This window comes from Falco rusticolus, chromosome 10 (assembly GCF_015220075.1).
Source record: "Falco rusticolus isolate bFalRus1 chromosome 10, bFalRus1.pri, whole genome shotgun sequence".
Lineage (NCBI taxonomy): Eukaryota > Metazoa > Chordata > Aves > Falconiformes > Falconidae > Falco > Falco rusticolus.
This window is the reverse complement of record NC_051196.1, coordinates 8,446,369-8,460,721: the sequence shown is the minus strand read 5'-3', so window position 1 is coordinate 8,460,721 and position 14,353 is coordinate 8,446,369. Positions and strand designations below refer to the sequence as shown.

Genomic DNA, 14,353 nt, shown 5'->3' with positions numbered 1-14,353 from the left:
TGCTGGATTTGCAGTAAATGCTTACCATGCTAAAATGCTGTTGAGCTCACTGGGCTTCAGAAAAAGAATATACACAGGCTGATTTCATAAGTATAAAGTCACAGAAAGATCAAAGAGAAGAAGAAAAAATCCACTTAAGTGAATTAACAAAAAAAAAAAAAAAAAAAAAAAAAAAAAGAAGGGGGGGTGATAATAGTACCTGTGTGGGTTCGGATATGTTTCTGCAAGTCTCCTGAAGTTTTGAATGATTTGGTGCAATTTTCTTCTGTGCACCGGTAAGGCTTTTCACCAGTGTGTGTTCGGACATGACTCTTTAACCCATACCCTGAAGACCAGAGAAGATGTTATAATAGTATAAAACTAAAATTAGGATACTTGTAAACCATCACCATCAACAGCTGTGCTTGCCATTCCAATCAGGAAGCTACCTGATGAGTAAAATTTGCTCTTTCACTCTTTGCAAACTCTTTGTTCTACCATACAGAGCAGGAGAACTCTAGATACAGTTTAGAAATTCTTTCATCCTTCATTTGTGAAGAAAGTACACTTCCATAATGCTTCTCCTTCCCTTCAAAAGGATAAACTGTAATGATTATAATGTGGGCAAGTATTGTCTTCTGAGAAAGCTGTATGCTCTGTAGTCCATCTACTTTTTATCTCTTACCACTACTGTCATCAGAATGACATTTAATTATTCATTCACACAAAAATCAGTACCATTAATGAAGTCAGCAGTAAAAGCTCTATTGCTATCCAGGCTCTAAACTCCTGATTATTTTAAACCATATTACAAACATCATCACATACACAGGTGCCAACTGATAGCAGTCATGGATGCTCATTCCCTTTAAGATTAACTCTACCAGTCTAAAGGAAGCTTGGGTCAGGCCCTCCACAAAATATTTTCAAAGAGCATTTTACCAAGATATTCCTTTCTGCAGTTCCCTGAAAAGATCATGACTAAAGAGCCCTGAAACAGACATTTTAGAAAATGACCTTGAATTTTACTTGTGTCCACAAGTGATGTATATATTTCTAAAAAATAAAGTAAGTCTGTAAGAAGGTGGCGCCTGCTTTAGTTTCAGTGTGTTCTCTCCAAAACAGCTGAAATTCCTATTCCTGATGTTTTTAAAAACACAAAGCATGTCTACCAAGCTAAGCATTAATTCATTCTTCTAAAATGAACTCAATTTCACAGTCCTACCCAGGAGAGCTCTTAGTATTTAAACTGAGAGCATTCAGTACTTAAAATGAATCTTACTTATCAAAGGCAAATATTGCTGAACTACACAACGGCTCTGACCAAAAATATGGTATTAATAGACAAACGGCTGTTACAGCAGTCTGTTCCAAGGGAGGAGAATATTACATTATGTAGTTTTGAAATCCCTTAACAAACTATGCAATTAAGTTTAGGTACAAAACTTTTAAGTATGGTTGTTTCCCTTTTGACCTTTCTCACTAGCACTTCTTTTGCTTGTTTCTATTCAAAGAAACAGTATTAAATGTATTAGACCAGATTATTTTAAAACACCTTTTTTTTTTTTAATTAATAGAGCTTAACTTTTCCAAGTATCATACTTATTTACATACAAAGTAAAAAAAAAAGAATTTGAAACAAGTTTTGCTCTTTCACTTTCTTCCACGTTTCATTCTTCATAATTCCATTTTGCACAGTCAAATTCAATCTCAGGGAGAGCATCATTTATGAACAGAGTAGTCTGTCCAAATGTAGAGTTCACTCATGAGAAACATCACTCTGATACAAATCCAATAAACAACACTTAAAACAGCATCTTCCATCAAGCTTCCTTTCAAATTTAGACTAGCTCAGGTATCTACCTCTAGTGAACAGGTTCAGCTTCTTATTATCCGCCTCATTTAACTTGCTAGTTTCATGTTAAGAAGGGCTGGTTTTTTTCCAACATAAAATCTGACAGGTAAATCACGACAGGTAAAGAGTAAGGGGAAGTGCCAAGTGTTTCACTTATTCCTCCTTCAGTACCTAAGAGTTAAATCCTCCCTCATTTCTATATGCTACACTAGCTGAAATGAGTATTCTTTTTCAGTTCTCCCAACCAAGTTCTTTACTTCGCAGTTCAAAAAAGGCAATATTAAAAGCTTACTTTATACAGGGAGAAACACTAAGAAGCAGGAGGAGCCCATCTACAGATTACCTGTTGCAAAGGCTTTGCCGCATCCAGGATGCTCACACTGATAGGGTCTGTCTCCTGTGTGTGACCTTTCATGCACCTGTCAAGACATCCAGTACACTGACTTACTGATCACTTCAACACAGAAACAGTTCATTCTCAAAGACAACATTTTATTTATCTTCCTAAGATTCACATTCAAGTGTCTTATTTTTAAATCGGTGATAAAAAAAAAATGAAATATGGTAACGATGTGTTCCCTAAAACTAAAGATGTCTCTTTCCAAGGTCTAACCTGATCCTTTCATTCGGTTTTGCAAAAAACATTTCTGTAAATACACACACAGTTGCCATCATGGACCTACATTAAAGACAGTATACCAGTGTGTTCAGAGCTCACTCTCTCAGATTTTTGACTCCACTGAGCACTTGTTATGATCCTCTTGTATTGCACGAAGCCTCTGCAGCAAGGACACCATTTTAACACACAATCCAGAGAGTCAATTACTCACTGACTCAGGAGACAGGGCAGCCCTGCAAGGAGTTTACCTCATCAGCAAGTGATTATCTCAGCCTAAGCGGGAATGTGAACAGCTCTACACCCTTGCTGTTTCAGTAATCTCTTCACTTAATTTAAGAGAGGAAGAGAATTAAAGAGTTGCCACCTGTAAAGAAAAGATGCTCCAGCTTTTCACTTTGAATGTTGGATTGTTTTGAAGCGTCAAGACTTTTTCTTATGATGGCAAAATCTTTCAAAAATTGGAATTTTTCCATCATCATGCAAACACGTGAAGTAGATAAAGTGAACACTAGATTTCAGAATTTCTGTGACACTATTGGTAGAAACTATCTCAACAGGAGGTTTCTTACATGCCAGCAATATAGGAACCTAACCATCCCATATATAGGATCCCACATCTGAATCTATCCAGAACACCAAGCAAAATCACCTGAGCACCTAGGGCAATGAATTATTGTAAAATCAAACAGCACCATTGCAACTGTCTCTATTAATCTGTTACTTTAAGCCACATAATCTGTCAAAAAAATCATGCCTGTTAACTAACAGCACTGATTTTACATCTCATCACCTTCAGATGGTGAGCTGTTGTGTACAGTTTTCCACAGCCATCGTAATCACAGCGAAAGGCTTTCTCTCCACTCTGTTGAGTTTTAGCGGTCACTCTTGTTCCATGTCCTTGCAAGACAATCTTAAGTTAAAAAAAAAAAAAAAAAAAAAAAAAATCGCCATTAAAAAACTCCCCCACAGTGGATCAGAAAAAGTTACACACTATTTTGCTATCAAGTCAGAGCTGATACGGACAGGTTTCTTTTGTCTCTTTGCTCTGCCATGTATTTCATAAGTCCTCAATAAACTAAAAATTAACAAAAAAGCGTAAATTCTGATGAAAGAAAATGTAAAACATAACTTGTAGCTAGCAAAATCAAATGCATGCATCAATTAGAAAAACAATGACAAAATAATTTGAAATATAAGCCCAGCAGCAAGATGACCAAATCAGTAGGCAGAAGAGGCTTAGATTACATTTAAAGCGCTAGATCTGTTCCTAAGGGACATAAGCCATAAATCACACCATCTTCAACGATAAGTTCACGCAAAGGCCAAACAATAATTAAATGCACTTATAATGAGCACTTTTTGAAAATGAAGGAAAGCATTTTGTACTTTGTCAGTGATGCATGTGTTTCGATCAAACTAATTGAAGCAATTTGAGCTACATTCCAGTCTCCTTTCTGTCATGACACAACAGGAAAATACACAGAATAGCTTTGTAATACAACTTAAACCTCTTTTAAAGGCTTCTTTATACACCAACATGCAAGAAACATTCATACAGACTGAAGAAAGAAGCAGAAGCCCAAAAGTAAACATTTTGATACAACTATGCAAAGTAATCGAGACTATTTTAAAAAGTCTTTCTTTTAAACTAGCCCCTATTTCTTATGGATCCAATTCTATTCTGGAATGTCAAATGAACATTTCACAGAATGGATGAGGTGAGCAGGCAACTCTGAACATCTTCAGTCTAACGCCCCCTGCTCAAAGGAGGGTCAGCTGCAGCAGGTTGCTCACAGCAGTATCCAGATGGGTTCTGAGTATTTCTAAGGACAGATTCCTGAAGGCTGGCCACAGCCTTTACATTTCCAACTATTTCTTCTTGGTAAGTATGAGGTCCAGCAAAGTGGCTTACCTCACCAGCTACTCAGTAACCTGCTTTAGGTTGCCAGTTGCCATCCCTGAACTCCAGAAATGTCCTGGATTTCATGTGCCCTGTTGTGATGCTCTCCCGACAGATACGGAGGTGGTTACAGTTCCCCATGAGGACCTGAGCCTGTGAACATCAGGCTTCTTCCAGTTGTCTGAAGAAGGCCTCATCATCTTCCTGATCAGGCACTCACAGCAGACAGCCACCACACCACCATCCACACTGATCTGCCAGCTAACTGGGACCCATTGGCTTGTACTGGCTCATCACCCATCCCAAAGCAGAGTCCTGTGCAGTCCTGCTGCTCTCATGTGGAGGGCAGCTCCCCCTCTTCTCCTTCCCCACATGGCCTTATTAAAGTGCCTGTATCCATCCATCGCAAGCACTCCAGTCATCTGAGCTATCCCACCACATCTCCCTCATCCCAGCGAGACTGTCACCCTGAACTGCACATAGACATCTAATCGCTCACTCAGACAGGTCAGAAATTTGATTGAGAATACCCTTCCTATGGATTCATCAGGGAGGATGCCCCATTACCTTCAGACTGCTCTTAAGACTAAACATGCAAAGTTGCATACATGAAATTTTTAAGCAAGTGAAATGTGCACCACCACCACTTCAGAAAAGTTTCTCTGGAACCACGGAAAAAACCATAACCTCATGAATCCAGAAATCCATTACTATTACTATGGTTTAACCTATGATATCATTAATCCAAAGTCACTTTAATACATTAAGGATGATGAAGATGATGTTTGGCTGAGCACATGTGCTTAAACATAGATTTGTTTTTTCTATCAGTAAACCTGCTAGTATTTCTTTGTTGTTTCAGCATCTAGAAATATGTATACAGTTGCTAAGATCCACTATAAAGCTGGAGTATACCAAAGTTTAAAAGTAAAACAGTTCCATAATCAATGTGCTATACTATACGTAAGGAAATAACCAGACATAATTTTACCAATATTAAAATTAATACAAACAGAGGGGGCGGGGGAATAAAACAAATAGAACAGCAAAGAGATCAGTTTAACATCACAAGCTTTTCTTTGTTCAAACTGTCTGCAGAAGTATGTGTTTCTTCACAATACATCAGTTGGTATGACTTGAGGATTATTAAGAATTCAGTTAGCATTACCATTTGACAAGGACAGACAAGAGTATTAAAATTACTGTTCGTAGAAGATAACACACTCTAAAGAAACTAAAAAATTCAGATGTTAGGAGGTACAACATCAGAAGAACATAGCAAATAAAGCACCTTTATAATAACATGAAACTTGTTGGGAGGAATATTGTACTTCAAAGTATGTTTAAATAGAGAAAATTTACACCCCCCCCTAATTTTAATGGAAATCACAAATGCATCCTGCGTTCAGACAGGTAACACAGGAGAACAAATAAGGTAGCAAAGATCTCAGCTAAAATTTTTATATTGTATACATACAAACTTTAGTTATGATTCTGCTTTTATTATGAACAGATGGGTATGACAGGTTTGAAAGGTGTTGTGGTTTAACGGCAGGAGCAACTAAGCCCCACACAGCTGCTCGCTCACTCCCCCCTTCCCCAGTGGGATCAGGAAGAGAATTGGGAAAAAGGTAAAACTGATGGTTTGAGATAAGAACAATCTAATAATTGAAATAAAATATAATAATAGTAATAGGGAAGGGGAAAGGAATAAAATCCAAAGGGAAAGAAAAAAAAAACAACCAAGTGAGGCACAGTACAATTGCTCACCATCCACCAACAGATACCCAGCGGGTGCCTGAGCAGCAATCAGCAGGCCCTGGCCAATTCCCCCCAGTTTATGTACTGAGCATGATGCCCTGTGGTGTAGAATATCCCTTTGGCTGGTTGGGGTCAGCTGTCCTGGCTCTGCTCCCTCCCAGCTTCTTGTGCACCTACTCACTGGCAGAGCATGGGAAACTGGAAAGCCCTTGACTTAGGATAAGCACTACTTAGCAACAACTAAAACATCAGCACGTTATCAACTTTATTTTCACGCTAAATCCAAAACACAGCACTGCACCAGCTACTAAAAAAAATAATTAACTCTATCCCAACTGAAACCAGGACAAAGGAAATAGTGCGTGATACCCATTTGGGCACATGTAGCTTTTTGTTTCCCCACGTAGAAATCACAAAGAGGTTTTATGCTTTTTTCTTTGGTGAAAAACCTAACCACATGCAAGTTTGAATGATGACTTAGCAGCATGACATCTGTTCTGTTCTTGTCTTACCTGTGGACTTACTATATCTAAATATGAGACTATTTTGTCCCAAGTAGTATATTATTTCAGAATGCGTTACAAGTAGGTATCTACTTAAACCACAATATAAACATGATTAAGATTTTCATACATAATTGATAGCTTTGGGACCCTTCAGTTGGCCAACTGAAGTCACCTTATAGGGGTGAGAATTTGAGACTAAGCCTCAATACCATTTGAAATACCAGATTTTTTTTTTGTTTGGAACATATAATGCTCCATAAGATTGGCACATTTTTATATGGCTTATATGTAAGATGAAACAACCTCCAAATTCACTTTGTTTTGGGGCTGAGGCTGAAATCAATACCGATTACAGTCATCTTGCTTAATAGGCTCTTACTTCCAGATAAAACCAACCAAGATCTTACCTTCCTTGAATTTTGCATTTGGAGTTCTATCCAAAAAAAGCTTAAAACCCTCAATAAAAGTCAGGGACTCTAACAGGGCAAGTGGAATCAAAACAAGTCACCAAAGAGAAAACAGTTCCAGACATTTGCCTGGAATTGCCTCTCTTGCGAAGAAAATAATTCATTAATTGAGTCAGCATTCCTTCGGCTTTAAGGACTATAAAAAGTCAGTTCATTCTCTGGAAAAGAACTTATGAAATACTTATACTCTTACTGATTAAATACTCAGGTCAGCTTGAAAAATCTTAGAAATCCAACATAATCTTAAATTATTTTTTAAGAGAAGCCTTCCCCGCACCCACCCACCCCCCAACATTAAGTATTAGAAGTTCTTTTTAAAGTCCTGTGAAAGAATCTTGTACAATGTGAGAAATATGACCTATCTGCATTAGGTTTGAGATCTAAATTTCCTGAAGACTAACAGCAGACCCTAGTTCATGGCTGCACAGGACTACCTGTCATGCACACTGCTGGGCAGAGAAGACAGAAGAAACAGATGTATTTAATTATTTTGTATTGGGCTACATACCTGCATTTTTTTATCTTGTTCATTTTCACCTATCATTCCTGTGCCACTAACACTGTCATTTCCATCAATAGAAACCTGAAAAATGAAGTTGAAATGGGAAAAACATTTACAAGTTATTTTTATTCATCTGAAAAGTAGAGGGTTGCAGGCAGCACCTGAAGGCTTATTATTTCATAGTTCTCTAGCTCCCTCTTGAAACATGGTTATCCAATAGTACAGACATTCACGTATGAAAATCACCACGTACACCACCTGCACTATAGGATAGGTCAAGTGAGCATCTCAAAGTTGCCTTAGAACAACACAGGAAAGACTGCAAGAACCAAGTATGTTAAATTAATAGACTGACAAAACTATTAAACTGATAAATTTAACACTGAGTTCTGACAGAAAAGAAAAACCAACAAAAAAGTTTACTTTTATAATAGGGGTATATCTCTCACTCCCTGTTAAGCAGAATTCACTTGTTTCAAACAGCACAACTCCTTTGGAATCAAAATACCTAAGACAACATGTTACATCTCAATTTGAAACAAAATTAAATTGCAAAAGCTAACCAAAGACTCGTGTATTGCTCCATAGGTTTATTTTTAAAAACAGTCTACTGGAGGAGAAAGGTATTGCTGCTTTCCACAGAGCTTATAAAAATATTTGAAAGAGTATTAGATATTAATTTGAAATTCTTATTTAAATAAAAATTGCTCAGTTAAAAAAAAAAACCACAACCTCTCTGACATATGTCAACTCAAAGAACAGCATCTTACTAGTCACTGTAGAAAAAACTAATTTGAAGTATACTTTATGTAGTTTCCCATTCCTTAATTGCCTTTGTATTGAGCACAAGCATTCACAATACTCTCTGCATCCATTCCACTCAAGGCTGAGCCTGATGCATCTAAATCTAGTCTGATAGTTTGGCAGAAATCCTGCCTCAGCTGGTATGCTTATGGCCTTTCACTGAGGTCACAGCAGGCTCATGAGAATGTCACTGGCTGTGTAAAGTATCTTGCTCAAACCATGGGCTACCAACTTGGTGACTGAAGATAAACTTGCCCCCTAAGAGGTTTTCAAATTGTTCTTACTAAATTAAAAGATCATGAGCAATATACTCAGCAACTCTGAGTTAAAACAACAAAGAAGAACGTGGCCAAATAGGGACAAGTTTACATTACAGATAATTCTCAGGTGTTTGGTTTGTTGGATTATTTTTTTTTTTAAAGAAAACAATAGCCATTCTGGGACCTTCTGCAGAATTTTTGAAGGAAGGCAGGAGAACCCGCACAGAAAGGAGACCCGAATCACCTCATCATGAGCTTCCTGTTGTTAGTTGAGAAAGGAACTGCTGACATGAAATTAAAAGTTCACCAACGCCACTGGAAACAAATGATCCAAACAGGATGTGCATGCATGTGTGCAGACACGCACAAATCCCAGGCATGGTACTTTGTCAGCAGCTGGGATGTTGCAGGAAAACAGGTTACGGATGAAAAGTATGTGTCCCAACCTCTTCACAATTCCATTTATCTTCTGACTTGATGTTCACTGTGAGCAACAATCTCTCTTTTCCTTGGTTACTTTGGGAAGAAGGTGGCATTGACCTAGCCCAAAATTAAGAGGACTCTAGTTAAGTCTTTCCGTGTGTTCTAGAAGATGTGGTAAAGTAGTACTATGCCTAAAGGAGAAGCAAGGGACAACGAAAAATGTACATGTTCCACCACTTCCAGTGAGCTTCTCTATAGTCTTCTCTGATCTCTCTGCGTGAGCTCTCTTACAGTTTCTACGCAGCCTACTGATGTTTGCTATTTCTGCCTGTTATATAGGACAGAGGAAGAGAGAAGAACCACTATTCTCCAAATCTGCCTTTAAAATTTTCTTCACTCTTCTAAGTTTTGAAGAGAAAACCTTCAAAGTTAACCAAAAAAATCAAGACACCCAATTTTAAACTTTTTTTTTTTTGGAGTGCTGGGAGAATTCTGGAAGGATTCCAAGGAAGATCTTGGAGTTCCACCTAAAAGACTGTCTTAGATTCTAAAGTAAGACTTAGTCTGCCTTCAATTAAGAACATAAGAACACCTATACTGAGCCAAACTAAAAGTCAATCTAGTGCAACATTTGGTTTCCAACAGCAGCCAGCAGCAGATGCAAGAGAAGACTGAAGGAACAGGTCAAGCATATAGTGACACATTCCCAAAAATTCTCCCAACATCCAACCGATTTGTGGCTTAGTAAATTCCTGAACTAGAAGTCACATGTTTCTACCCAATAGCCTTGGATATGATATATTTTTCCTCTATGAATGTATCTATTACTCTTGGAATCCAGGGCCTAATTAGCATCTACAATATCCTACAAGCAGTGCCACGGCTTAACTTTGCACTCTTTGAAAAAGCATTCTTGCCTTGTTTTTCTTGAACCTGTCACCTGAGCTTCATCTGATGCTTCCCTGTTCTTATACTGGCAAAGACAATGGCAAGTCACTACTCTTGGTGCCACTTAACATTTTATAGAACTATCATATACTCACCTCTTGTATTTCATATGTTTGGTCATCATTGTTGCCCCTTCCTGTACCTTTTTCAATGTTCTACACCAGCTGCTATGAAAAGTATACATTGACTCACTATGAAGTGTACATGGACATGGAGCAGAATCACAAAACCACATTTCTCCTTTTAAGAGAAAGACAGGATTGTGACAATTGAGCTATTATTTGCTTTTGTACCTCAGGCAGGTGCACCACTTGGAAACTCATTTCTACTGATGTTACCTGAGAGGTTCCAGCAGTACCTTTACAAATAAAGTTCTGAGATAAAAGCTTAAATAAATAGAATTTTTCCTAGACACACACACACACACACAAGTACACTACAGTAAACAAATTCACATTACAGAATTAAAAAACACAAGTCGAAATAAACAAGACAAAAATGTAAATTTATTGACATTTCTTCTGTTTCTTCACCTCAAAACAGAAACTTATTAGAAACTATGCTTAATATAGCTCCTTGTTAAAAAGGACAAAGTTATGATTGATTTAAACAGGAATTAAACAGTAGCTAGGGGACAGGTAAAAGTTTGTCACTACAGGCCAACTAACCTTGAATTACCTTTCATTTCATGAAATATTAAGGCATAGCCAAACACAACACAATCTGACTGGCTCTCTTAGGATCTCTCAATTACAATAGACAGAAGCATAATGAAAAGAGCAGTGTATAAGCCATTTAATTATCCTAATTGACCTTCTCTCAAAATCTGACAACTCTTAGTGACACTAGAGGACAGATTTTAAAATTTATTCTACTCTTTTTGCAGAGCAACACAAGCACTGATGGTAATCATCCAGCAACTGGGACAATGCTAAACTATAAAGTCGTGGAAGTTGCACCGCCCATTATTATACTTACATCATGCTTTACGGAAGTCTAGTAAAGTAGACATCATGAATTTTGAGCATCATGCTACATTTTACTATTGAAAGTATGATCAAAGAAGTTTTTTCCAAACTTAGTAACTAATGGTCTGTTCTACAGTTCATACCAGATGTTGTCCTTGCCCAATACACCAGGCCCTACTCTTCCCAATGCAAGAAAAGAAATTAAAAAATAAAAATCCAGCAACAGTGCCTGAACAAGAATAATTTATTTTTGTCCTTCTTTCCAAAAAGTGTCGTCTCAAGAGGCTCCTTTCCAATTCTATATTTGAGAGAAAATTATTGTTTAGTTGTCTAAATCACTTTCCAAAGTGATTTAGTTTGACTCCACATCATTTCAGTGTTCAATCTTTTGTTCTTTTTATGCAACAATACCCACTGGAGCTGCTCATGATAGTGAAGCACTATCATTACATTTGATGTTCTCTCTTTTAAGAGTCTGAAGACTCTCTTAATTATCATTTTAATTCTTAGATCACAATTGGCTTTTGCTGCCAAATATTGACATTAAACCACTGCAGATAGAGAAAATGTCTTTCAACATACCTTGGCTGCATATTGCTCCAAAGCACTGATGGTATCTGGATCAATGGCAGCATCTCCTGTATGAAGGCCTGCCACTGTGCCATCAGCTTGAATGGCTAAAATCGTATCTGACTGTGGCATTTGCACTGTGTGGTGAATATAGGCAGTAGTTCCATCCTCCAGCTGGACGGCTTGTAATGCACTCTGGTCATAACTGTCTGAAAAAAGTATTACAAAGTGTTGTGAAAGAAAAGGAATAGCAAAGTCTGCATGTTACACAAGAAACTACTGCTGTTTAGGAAACGTCTCCTAAAGTCACTTGTATGTATGAGATATATTAGTGGCTATAGCCCTCATATATAAGAAAAACAAACACTTAAATTACCATGAATAGCACTGATGATTTTTTTTTCAGGACAACATCTCCCATAGCTTTATTTCTGCACACTTACAAAAGTGCAAACCCAATATTATATTGGTCTACTTTTATTTACAAAGGAAACCAGGAACACAAATATGCCTTCTATTTCATATCCACTCGTAATAAAATGAAAATAATGTAACTAGTGTGCTGATGTCAATACTTCAGATTTTAGAATTCATAAATCTGATCATTTCAAGAACAGATTCATAGAAATATGCAAAAGAAACACATAAAATATAGGATTACGTTTAAGGAAGACATTCTTTATTATATTGTCTCCTCTACTATTGCTGATTGTAGAATGTAATTCTCGTCATGACAGTTTAAACAGACTTAAGATATCTACTTGTTCAGTTTTTGGAGAGAAATAGTACTATTTCCAAGACTACTGTAATCATCTTCTGCAGAAATCAAAGTAATCATTTAAAATAAATATGCTTGCATTCTTGACTGTCAGCTAACTACCTAATGGCAAAATCATCAATAGCACGATCTCTAAAATTGTCATAATATAATAAATATTATAAATAATTATTAAAAAATTTTTAAAAATAACAAAAAAGCTCTACATTCTTCAGTTCAAGAGGGACTGACTGATTCTTACCTGCTTTTTCTTCTCATTTTCACATGTAATTATTGCTGAAATCTCTATAAGCACTTACATTCTCTACTAACATGACATATACTTACTTTAATGTGACCCTGCACTAAAAAAAAAGGTGAAACATTCTGGTTTTGATTCTGCTTGTAGCTGTTACATGAGGCCCAGATAAGGAACAGAACCAGTCTAATTTCAACCATTTCCAGATGAAAAAGTTAAAGCAACAAGTACTCCATTGGGAATCACACTAAATGATGTCATAGTCTAAAGAGAGTACCGCATGTTATACTGCCGAAGTTCTGTTGAATTACAACGTAATAAATCACACTTAAAAAAAAAAAATTACCTTTTGAGGTGTGATGAATAAATGCCGTAGTTCCATCTTCCAGCTGAACTGCTTGTCCATCTTCGAGACGCAAGCTGTCCCCTGTTTGGAAAAAAGAATTACAATGCTGCAACAACAGTTTGAAAAACCCATTAGCTGGAAAGATTAAATACTGAATACCTGGCATTACAAAATACCTAAGATCTCTTCACAACTGTTTCCATTAAAATAAGGAATCAAGCTATTCTAATGACTCTTAATTACTTTCTATCATTATTTATCAGTAAAATATTATTTTAGAATATATTACTTGTATTATTACACTTACTGCTTTTAGACATGGGTACATGTTGAACATAAGCAGCAGAACCATCCTCTAATTGAATCACTTGGCCATCCATTAATTTACCATCTGAAATACACGAGTTAGAATTCTTAAAATATGTTCTGTATGACACATCACAGTTTAAACACACAGCTGATAACTTTCTGGATCAAAATATCAATAAATTATCACTGAGAAATGATGTTTGGTTAAGAGTAAGCACAGTATGACCATACAGACATTTTGAAATTCTGGGATAAAAAAAATGAAAAAGGGTTGATGTCCTATCCAGCAGGCTGAATGTTGATATTCAGGTTTGAAGTGTAAAGGTCATCTCACTTTTGTTTGACTTGTGTTCTGCATGTGATACCTGTATCTTTATTAGCAGCAGAAATACGTATTTTATAGTATTACTGTAATACTTGTAATTCCCAGCTGGAACTGGAACTTCATAAACACTGTATGGATTTTTCCCGACTTTATAATCCAAAGGGGTTTACAATCCAGAAGCAGGGTTAAAAAGGGGAATATGAATTAAATACCAAGAAACTTCTAGTCACCTTTAGAATTGTGCTGTATGTAAGCAGTGGAGCCATCAGCAAGTGTAACTGCTTGCAAACTTACACCTTCCATGTTTTCGATGTTGTCGCCATCTAGCAAGGAAAAAAATTTCATATTCAATATTACCAGCATCAAACCCTAAAAATCACAACTTAACCACCTCCATAAAAGATTATATGTCCTTAATGCATAATGACTTCAGAAATAATAATAGGAAATAATTTTTACTTGCTTTCTGATTTTTGAACCTTGAACATATACTAGGGTCGCATGTTCAAGATTTTGCTCTGTAAACGTGACAGCTAGAATGTTACTTTCCTTAACGAAAAAACTTACAATGCCACTGAATAAATAACTACAAAGCCCAGGCTTTACGAGAAATATCAATTAGGTCATGAATGTCAACAGTGAAATAATGATACATATATACTTGTATTGATTATTTTGTTTTGTACACTACCATTTGTCAATAAGATGCTCAAATCTGTTTAAAGTAAAGCACAGATATTGGAAAAAGTTTTTAACCATGTAAAATCATAATGAAGCTGTCTGAAAATACCAAGT

The 14,353-nt window shown here is 36.6% G+C and overlaps 1 protein-coding gene across 8 annotated transcripts in view; it reads right to left on the bottom strand.

The window, feature by feature from the left end:
- Window positions 1-14,353, bottom strand: part of ZNF143 (zinc finger protein 143) — a 41,868-nt gene that overhangs the window by 13,650 nt on the left and 13,865 nt on the right. For all 8 annotated transcript variants that reach the window (XM_037402135.1, XM_037402134.1, XM_037402141.1 and 5 more), the window contains 8 exons: window positions 13,789-13,881; window positions 13,232-13,315; window positions 12,925-13,005; window positions 11,575-11,771; window positions 7,596-7,670; window positions 3,244-3,363; window positions 2,178-2,253; window positions 200-325 (listed from right to left, as the gene is read on the bottom strand). In XM_037402135.1, the coding sequence (XP_037258032.1) occupies window positions 200-325; window positions 2,178-2,253; window positions 3,244-3,363; window positions 7,596-7,670; window positions 11,575-11,771; window positions 12,925-13,005; window positions 13,232-13,315; window positions 13,789-13,881 (852 nt within the window). The remainder of the gene's footprint in view (window positions 1-199; window positions 326-2,177; window positions 2,254-3,243; window positions 3,364-7,595; window positions 7,671-11,574; window positions 11,772-12,924; window positions 13,006-13,231; window positions 13,316-13,788; window positions 13,882-14,353) is intronic.